We start from the raw sequence: 9,380 nt of genomic DNA, 5'->3' as shown, positions 1-9,380 counted from the left end.
TGTTTTCTTTATCGGAGAAGACTGAGGCAAAGAAGGCATTGAGTAGTTCAGCCCTTTCTGTGTCCCCTGTTTGCATTTCACCATCTTCTCCTCTGAGTGACCCCATTGTTTCTTTGTTCTTCCTTTTGCTACGAACATACCCATAAAAACCTTTTTTGTTGCTTTTAACCTCTCTAGCAAGCCTGAGTTCATTCTGTGCTTTAGCTTTTCTGACTTTGTGTCTACACGTGCTGGCTATTTGTTTGAATTCCTCTTTGGTGGTTTCCCCCCTTTTCCATTTTTTGTACACATCCTTTTTTAATCTTAACTCAGTTAAAAGTTCTTTAGATAGCCACCCTGGCTTCTTTAGGCACCTTCCATGTTTCCGTCTCATTGGTATTGCCTGACGTTGTGCTTTTACTATCTCCCTCTTAACAAACTCCCAGCCATCATGAACTCCCTTTCCTTTTAGTATTACTGTCCATGGGATCTCACCCAGCACTTCCCTAAGTTTTATGAAGTCGGCTTTCTTAAAGTCAAGAAATTGAGTCCTAGTATGCTTGGCTGCTCCTTTCCGCTGTATAGTAAACTTCAGAAGAGCATGATCACTCGCGCCTAATGATCCTTCCACTTCTACCCCACTTACCAGGTCATCAACATTGGTTAGGACCAGATCTAAAATGGCTGTTCCTCTTGTTGCTTCTCCCACTTTCTGGACAATGAAGTTGTCTGCAAGGCCAGTGAGGAATCTGTTTGACCTTATGCTCTTGGCTGAGTTTGACGTCCAACAAATATCCGGGTAATTGAAGTCCCCCATTACTACCATCTCCCTTCCTTTTGCATGCTTGGCCATCTGTTCCAGGAAGGCATCATCTAGATCTGCGTGCTGTTTGCTCCATTTGGTCTATGACATTTGGATGATCATCTTCATTAATTGATAGACTCCTACCTTCAGGAGCACTGTCTCCCTCCCCCACATTAGTTTAAAATAGAATCATAGAATCATAGAGTTGGAAGAGACCACAAGGGCGTGTAATTCTACTGCATCCACATTCTCCCCCTAGAACCACAGAATTGTGTCGTTGGAAGAGACCCTGAGGGCTGTCTGGTCCAACCCCTTGCAATGTGGGAATCTCAACTACAGCACCCAGGACAGATGGCCACCCAACTTCAGGATCAGAACCTCCAAGGAAGGAGAGCACACCACCTTTGCACTGTCAAGCAGCTCTTACTATCAGGACGTTCTTCTTGATGTTTAGTTGCAATCACTTTTCTTGTAACTTGAAGCCACTGGTTTGAGTCCTACCCTCCAGAGCAGGAAGAAGAAGGAGGAGTTTGGATTTGACATCCCGCTTTATCACTACCCTAAGGAGTCTCAAAGCTGCTAACATTCTCCTTTCCCTTCCTCCCCCACAACAAACACTGTGAGCTGAGTGGGGCTGAGAGACATCAGAGAAGTGTGACTAGCCCAAGGTCACCCAGCAGCTGCATGTGGAGGAGTGGGGAAGCGAACCTGGTTCACCAGATTAGGAGTCTACTGCTCTTAACCACTACACCACACTGGAGAAAACAAGCTTGCTCCATCTTCCATGGGGCAGCTCTAGAGAGATTTGAAGATGACTCTCAGATCCTGTCTCAGTCTCCTCCTTCCCAGGCTAAGCACCCCCAGCTTCTCCATACCCTTCTTCAACTGGGGTGCCCAGAATAGGACCCAGGACTCTAGGTGGGGTTTGACCAGGACAGAATAGATCAGCACTATGACTTCCCTTGGACACTGCACTTCTGTTAATGCAGCCAGAATTGGACTCATGAAGACTGTCTGCCAGCTGCTCAGTCTCCTTTGTGTAAGCAGAGAAGCTATGAAAAACAGGAAAAGCCCAGCCCCACCCAGAACTTTCCTGGGTCAACTCAGTAGGCCATCTGCACCAAGGAACTGGTAGAGTTTATATTGTTTTTCTTTGGGTTCTGCACTTGCCGTAAGTGCACTTCTCATCTGTTTCTTACCCAAACAGAGTGACTGGATCAAAGGTATGAGCTCCGCAGCCCATGCCAGGATTAATTAGGAAACGGGTGGGAAATAAAGGGGACGCTATTACTTTGCAATGCTGCAGGGCGTACAGATCCGGTTGCCTCCCCTCGAAAACGAGGTTGCAAAGTTGGAAAAGGTACAGAAAGGGGTGAAGAAAATGATCCGAGAGACGCGGCAATGACTTCCCATATTTGGAAAGTTACAGATAGGTAGCCATGTTGGTCTGCCATAGTCAAAATAAAAAAATTCCTTCCAGTAGCACCTTAAAGACCTGGTTTGAACAAAGACATTGGATTCTTATCCCATTATACATGACTAAGCCATTTCTCACCTTCTCACCCCTTGCCTTTTCCTGTAAGACCTATTACAGCCATTAAGAGTCGTCAACAGGCTCATCTCAGCTATCTGCCAATCTCCCATTCCCACCACCCTTCTGAGTAATACCCCTCCCCACCTTCTCACTATATAGAAGGATCTGGCAACTTCTGTTTCAGTGTATCTGAAGAAGTGTGCATGCACTCGAAAGCTCATACCAAGAACTAACTTAGTTGGTCTTTAAGGTGCTACTGGAAGGAATTTTTTTATTTTGACATATTTGGAAAGGTTGCTGGAGGGTTTGGGACGTCTTAGTTTAGGCAGTGGTTCTCAAACTGTGGGTCCCTAGATATTGTTGGACTAAAACTCCCATCATCCCTGAGCTCTGGCCTTGCTAGCTAGGGGTGATGGGAGTTGTAGTCCAACAACATCTGAGGACCCACAGGTGGAGAAAGGCTGGTTTAGAGCAATGAGGAAGAGGCAACATGATGGAAGTTTGTGAAATTGTGCCTGGCCTGGCAAAAATGGCCAGAGAAGTCCCAGACATCCAATGAAGCTGAGTGATGGAAGATTCAGGACGGGGGCAGGGGAGAGGAAGCCCTTCTTTGCGCATATAGCTATTTTTAATAGTTTAATAATAGTTTTAATATTTAATGCTGTATTGTTTTAACACTCAATTGGGAGCCGCCAAACATAGGGAAGGACACAAACCAATGCCTTCAAGTTTGTTTGTTTTTTTAAAAAAAGACTGACTAAACATGCGGAAGAACTTTTTGACAGCAAGAGCTGTTAGTGGATAGGATCCCTTGGGAGTGCGGGAATTTCCATCCTTTGAGGTTTGCAAGTGAAATTGGATGGCCATCTGTCATGGATGCTTTACTTGCTATGCCTGCATCACATGGGGTGGAATAGATTGCACCAGGGTTCACTTCCAGCTCCACAATTCTACAATTCCGTGATTCTCCCCTGTATGGGTTCTTTGATGGGAAGTGAGAGAGGAGTTATGAGTGAAGCTCTTTCCACATTCCATGCACTGATAGGTTTTCTTCCCTGTGTGAATTGTCTGATGCCTAGTGAGATTGGAGCTCTGACTGAAGCTCTTTCCACATTCCACGCACTGATACGGTTTCTCCCCTGTATGAATTCTTTGATGGAAAGTGAGATGGGAGCTGTAATTGAAGCTCTTTCCACATTCCATGCACTGATAGGGTTTCTCCCCTGTATGAATTCTTTGGTGGGAAGTGAGATGGTTGCTTCTACTGAAGCTCTTTCCACATTCCACACACTGATAGGGTTTCTCCCCTGTATGAATTCTTTGATGGATATTGAGATGGTCGCTCCTACTGAAGCTCTTTCCACATTCCATGCACTGATAGGGTTTCTCCCCTGTATGAATTCTTTGATGGGTATTGAGATGGTCGCTCCTACTGAAGCTCTTTCCACATTCCACACACTGATAGGGTTTCTCCCCTGTATGAATTCTTTGATGGGAAGTGAGAGAGGACCTTGTACTGAACATCTTTCCACATGCAATGTGCTGATAGGGTTTCTTTCCAATGAGATTTCGTTTATGGGAAGTGGAATGGGAGCTCTGACTGCAGCTCTTTCCACACTGAAAATTTTTACGCGCCTTCTCCACTCTGCAGATTGTGTTGTAGTCTCCTTTCTTCTTGCTTTCCAATTCATCACAATCTGCAATGGAGAGAAAAAGGGATTAGAGCCTCAGGAACAAATGGAGCCCCCAGTTAGGGAATAATGCTCATTAAATTTGTTGTAGAGAAGGCAGTTGGCTGTGTGCTTATTATCTTTGTTATCTTTAATAACCCAATGTATTTATTATTGGAGTCTAATCGATGGTTGAATTTTGCTTTGTTTGAAGTAAGTTACTCATTTTAATTTTTTTGTACTTTTTTCATTAGATTAGATTGTTGTTATTACTGTTTCATGTTTATACCGTAGCACCTCAGGTTACGTAACCCTCTGGTTATGTAAACATCAGCTTATTAAAGCGGCAAATCCATGCGCATGCGCAGAACAGTGATCCTCGGGTTGCAAAAACCTCGGGATCTGGCCGGACCTCCGGAACGGATCCCATATCCAACCAGAGGTACCACTGTATATGTGTTGGAATCTTCCCAGATTGGCTGGGGCAACCCAGCCAGATGGTCAGCGTATACATAAAAATTATTATTATTGCTATTATTATCACTGCTAGTACTACCTGAGATTCAATCAGCCTGGCTCTTCTCTGGGGCAGATGTTGTTTGGCCCAGTCATGGCATCCCCTCCATCTCCAGTGTCAGTCGTCTCTTTGGTCAACCCAAGACTGACAGCAGCAAAAACAATAACAGAAAACCTGACAGAAGCTACTTATCTTTTCTAACAACTCTGAAGCCGACATTTAAGATGCCTGGGCAGTTCAAATCAGTCCAACTGTGGTAGAAGGAGGCAGAATTGGAGGAAGATTGTTCACAGAAAAAACTGTAATTTACTATTTCTTATGGGGGTGTTAAGTTCCCAGGTGTTGTAGGGGGTGCTGTTGAGCTCTGTGAAAATATATGAGGCTTGTCATATAGAGGTATTTCTTGAATTTCCTGGCAGATAGGACAATCCCACAGGGAGGCTTACCAAGAGAGGCCACGATCCCCCGATTCCCCTCCATGACGTCCTTATGCATCGCTCTCTGGTCAGCATCCAGCAACTCCCACTCCTCGTCCGTGAAATGAACAGCGACATCTTCAAAGCACACTGGACCCTAAAAGAAAAAGAGAAATGTCCTCCCTTGAGACAGCAGAAATATGGTCTGCTACACAATGCTCTGTTCTTTCCTTCCTGTTAATTGCTCTGTTATTTCAATAGGATTGCTTTGCTGCACATTTTAATTATGGGTACCTATTTTAACGTTTTAATTGAATTCTTTTATTCTGCATTTTAAGTGTGGGTATTCGTCTTTTTGCAAATAGGTGATACTCCAGCTTATGTTTACATTTTTCTGCCTACGCAAGCATTCCAGTTTCCCTGATGGAAGGAACCACTTTCTCCTCTCCTCGTGAGTTGTTCTGGGGAGGTTCCCTCCCAATGCCCTAGAGCCAAATTCAAGGGGTTCATGGGGGCATGGAGAGGGGGAGGAATGGGGGGCAGGCCCCATTTTGCAGCAGCTGGGGCTGGCTAGGTGCATCCTGGAAATTAATTGTTCTCGTCTTTCCACCGCTTAGAAGCCTATTTTAGCACTCAGTGATGATTATAGAAATACAAGAAGCCAAGTTTGGATGGCCATCTGTCTTGGGTGATCTAGCTGAGACTCCTGCAATGCAGGGGGTGGGACTTGATGACCCTTGGGTTCCCCTTCAACTCTAGGATTCCATGAAAACTGCAACTACAGATGAATCCTACAGGCGACATTCAGAAGGCTGGTGTCACAGAGTTATCTGGGCAGGAAATCCCACAGTTCACAGCTGGAGTTTACTCTTTATCAGCAAGAACACGATGTTCACAGACTTGGCTGTGTGGGTCTGTCAATTTGCATTGTCTATCAATTAATGGACTAGTTGTCTCGGTGGAAGTTTAGTGTGGTTCTGTCAAGTCTTCTGTCAAGGTCATGATGACTATCAGAAGAGGCCAGAAGAAGCCAGGGTTTCACTTTCTCTTTCTATATTTCTATCTCTCTTCCTGATGGTGTTCTGTACATGGTATGTGTTAAGGTTAAGTGTTAAGGCTTAGACTTTTAATAAGTTTAGGTAAGTTTAGGTTAAGTCTGCTTCAACTGGATTTCTTATGGACAAGACCAATCCTGAAGGTTTTGGATTTGTGACCATTATGATCATTTGCCTTCAGTAGCAGTAAAACTCTGCTGGATGAAATACAATTGCCTCTGGTCCATTTTTTGGGAATCCTGGAATATTTTTAGGTTTTTACTCTGCTAACTATACATTGGAATTCTGCTCCAGATCAGTATTGAGTCAGGGTCTTCCTTCATAAAATCAGCTCCTGAGAGTGAAGGCCCCTGGCTCCCCACAGCTTTCTAACTCCTCTCCTCTCTGGGGTTTCTGGCAAGCGATCCAACAGTGCGCCAGTGTGCAGCCTGCCTTTGCTCCTCCATTGTCAGACCACTCCTGGCTCTGAGAGACAAGCAGGGAGGGTGGATACTGGCAGAAGGAGAGGGAGCCCCCGGTGGCTCCTCTTTCTCCTGACTCACCTCTGCCTCTCGACCTCCTTCCTCCCACTCACCTCCTTCCACTTCTGCCTCTGATTCTGCACTGCATTCTGCCACAGAGTCTCCCAGCTCACTAAGCCACGTTACCCCATCAGCTTCTGACACCTCCTCTTCCCAGACTTCTCCTCTTCTCCCTCTGACCGCCCCTCTTTCCTCCACCTCCACTCCTTGGGCTCTGAGCCGTCTTCCCTTTCTGCTTCCCCGGCTGCTTCCTCCCACCATTCCTCTGTGCCCAACCAGTCCATGACATTGCTCCATCCCTCGGCCTCTATCCCCACAAGACAGCTTCCGCTGACCTGATCTGGTACCACAGCAGCTGTTTCACTTCTGCCCCCATGAAAAGATAAATATGGAGATCTTGCTGGCTTCATTCTTTCATCTGCCTCACAGGAATCCAGGTCCATTTCTGCAAAATGATCCCTTTTCTGAAAGAACAAGGATTCAAAACAGTAAATGAATGGTGAGAAATATAAGAAAGAGAACGACAAAGACAGATACTTTAAGGGTGTTAGATCTCATTCCCAGAAAAAGGATGGGCCATCAGCAGACCAATTTTGGATGTTCTCCATCCTGTTTGGAGCCCCTTGGGAGTATCCAGAGGAAAGTCTCTCTCACCTGCTTCCTCTCCTCTGCCTGACTCAGGAGGAAACCTTCGGCCAGGGCCACCGCCTGGGAACTGGTCTCTGCTCTGCAGTCCCTCACCCAGCTCTCCATCTCTGGGGGAAGGACAGCCAGGAACTGCTCCAAGATCACCAGGTCCAGCATCTCAGCTTTCGTGTGCCTTTCTGGCTTCAGCCACTGACGGCAAAGGTGGTAGAGTCGGCTGCAAATCTCTCGGGGTCCTTTGGCCTCCTGGTAGCAGAACTGCCTCAACTGCTGGCTCTGCACCTCTGAGCGGAGGGTGTCCTCCTCACCCAGGATCTTCTGCACAGAGTTTTCCCAGAATCCCCCACTGCTCCCAGTTTGGATGTCATGGCCTCTTCCTGCTCCAGGGCCAGCTGTGTCTCGCTCATCCATCTGTGCTCTCAGGAAGCCTCTGAGAGATCGGAAGGAACCTTTTGGTCTTCTGCCAAGTTCTGTCTGTCTGAATGAGAAGTTCTAGCAAATCCTACAAAGCAATTACATTGTTATGTTAGAAAAGCTGTACAATATCAGGAGAAGAAAAAGGTTCCCTGAACAAGCATGGATGAGTCTTGCTGGGAACCAGGGTAGGACTGCACCACAGCCCAGATTCTGAGCTATCTTTCTAAAAAGGAGGAGGAGGAGGAGGATTAGGAGGAGATGTAGGCCTCTAGAAGGGAGATTGTGGAATTCTGGAGGCAAGCGAAGAGATTAATGTGAGGCGAATCAGCCTGGTTGCTCCATCCTTCCAGTCAATGCATGAAGTCAGAACTGATTGACAAGGGAGTCATTGGTGCCTCGTGAAAAATGATTAGGTGTGTTGAGTCCGAATCTCCATTCTTGTAGCTTGAAGCCATTGGTTGGAATCCTACCCCCAGGTGACACGGCTCTCCTATCTCCTCTCTGTCTCCTCTTCTCCAACTAAACATACCCAGCTCCTCATAAAGTTTGGCTTGATCTGCTTGGCTGGCCTCCTCTGCCAATAAGGAGAAAGGAAGGAGAGAAACAAAGGAAGAGGTTTGGGAGCAACCATTCATACGTGTTTCCTCTGTTGTGCAATGACGCTGACCCGTGTCACACACAGCAGAAGTCCTACTGATAGCCTTATTTAAAGAAGCGAGATTTCTATCTGCTAGATTTCCCAGGGGGCTCTGAATAATTTTTTTTCTGGAAGGGGGGGTAACCTCCTCCCCTCCCCCGCCCCCAAAAGATCTAAAGGAAGGAGACAGTTCCTGCTACCTCGCCCCTCCCTGGCAGGACCCCCTGCTCTCAGGGGCTCCCCCCCCACATGAGCCACCCTCCCCTGCTGCATCCCTGGGACCCCCCCTTCTCCCCACTGCACCCTGGGGGGGGGAGGAGGAATAGACTCACCAGATCCCCTTGGAAGAGAGCAAGGCAGCATTTGCAATAGCTGAAAGCAACCCGCCCCCCCCTTACAGGAAGGGGAGGGAGGGGGTTTTCCTCTGGAGGACCTGCCCCCTTTACTACCTGTCCTCTCTAGGAATGCAGCTCAGTTCCCTTTAACCCTTGCAAAGCCCAGTCCACCTTCTTCAGTCCTCTCTGCCTTTTCTCTCCTGCGTTGCACAATCCCAGAGATGCTCATTTTGAGGGGACGCTCTTGCTTGGTCTGTGATCCGCTCCCTCCCTTGGCCAGAAACTGGAGGAAGAGGTTGCAGGGAAAAGGGGTTTGCAGGAAGCAAGGAACCTCATCCTAGAATGGGAGGGAGCCCTAAGGGTCATCTATTCCAGCCCCCCTGCAAGGCAGGCATCTCAGCCACAGCATCCAACCTCTGCTTCAAAACCTCCAAGGAAGGAGAGTCCGCCATCTCCCAAGGGATTCTGCTGCTCTTCCCCTCAGAAGGTTCTTCCTGCTCTTTAGGCAGCAGAAACTTCTTTCTGGTCCTCAGGGTCTCTTATTCTGGGTGCTCCCTCCCCTCTAGGGCAGGAGAAAACAAGCTGGCTCCCTCTTCCATGGGTCCGCCCTCCAGATATTGAGAGGTGGCTCTCAGGTCTCCATCCTGGCAGGTCTCAGCTGAGGAGGAACAGGAAGACACGCTGTTCCTGCCTCTCCTGGGACTATACATTGCTGAGCTGCAAAATGCAGGAAAGGGCACATTTTGAAAGCTTTGGGTACGTTTTGTTAATGGAGAAATTTGAGGGTTCCCTTGGACAAAAAACAAGGACACCAGCCAGGAATACCAGAGCAAAACATCAGCCAGTAGG

General features: G+C 47.3%; 1 protein-coding gene across 5 annotated transcripts; it reads right to left on the bottom strand.

The window, feature by feature from the left end:
- Window positions 1–2,552: 2,552 nt before the first annotated feature.
- LOC308579640 (uncharacterized protein) lies at window positions 2,553–9,370 on the bottom strand. Of its 5 annotated transcripts, XM_081214213.1 has the most exons (6): window positions 8,529–8,609; window positions 8,089–8,133; window positions 7,086–7,644; window positions 6,833–6,961; window positions 4,952–5,078; window positions 2,553–4,015 (listed from the first exon to the last, which is right to left on the bottom strand). In XM_081214213.1, the coding sequence occupies exons 3-6, from the start codon at window positions 7,551–7,553 to the stop codon at window positions 3,249–3,251; spliced, it is 1,491 nt and encodes a 496-aa protein (XP_081070339.1). In that variant the 5' UTR covers window positions 7,554–7,644; window positions 8,089–8,133; window positions 8,529–8,609; the 3' UTR covers window positions 2,553–3,248. The 5 variants fall into 5 exon arrangements, with proteins under 5 accessions (XP_081070339.1, XP_081070340.1, XP_081070337.1 ...); XM_081214214.1 differs by lacking the exons at window positions 8,089–8,133; window positions 8,529–8,609 and adding an exon at window positions 8,946–9,370; XM_081214211.1 differs by lacking the exon at window positions 8,089–8,133 and having other exon boundaries at window positions 8,529–8,628.
- Window positions 9,371–9,380: the final 10 nt, after the last annotated feature.

This window comes from Podarcis bocagei (assembly GCF_964188305.1).
Source record: "Podarcis bocagei genome assembly, contig: HAP1_SCAFFOLD_501, whole genome shotgun sequence".
NCBI classification, from domain to species: domain Eukaryota; kingdom Metazoa; phylum Chordata; class Lepidosauria; order Squamata; family Lacertidae; genus Podarcis; species Podarcis bocagei.
This window is presented reverse-complemented; position numbering and strand designations above follow the sequence as displayed.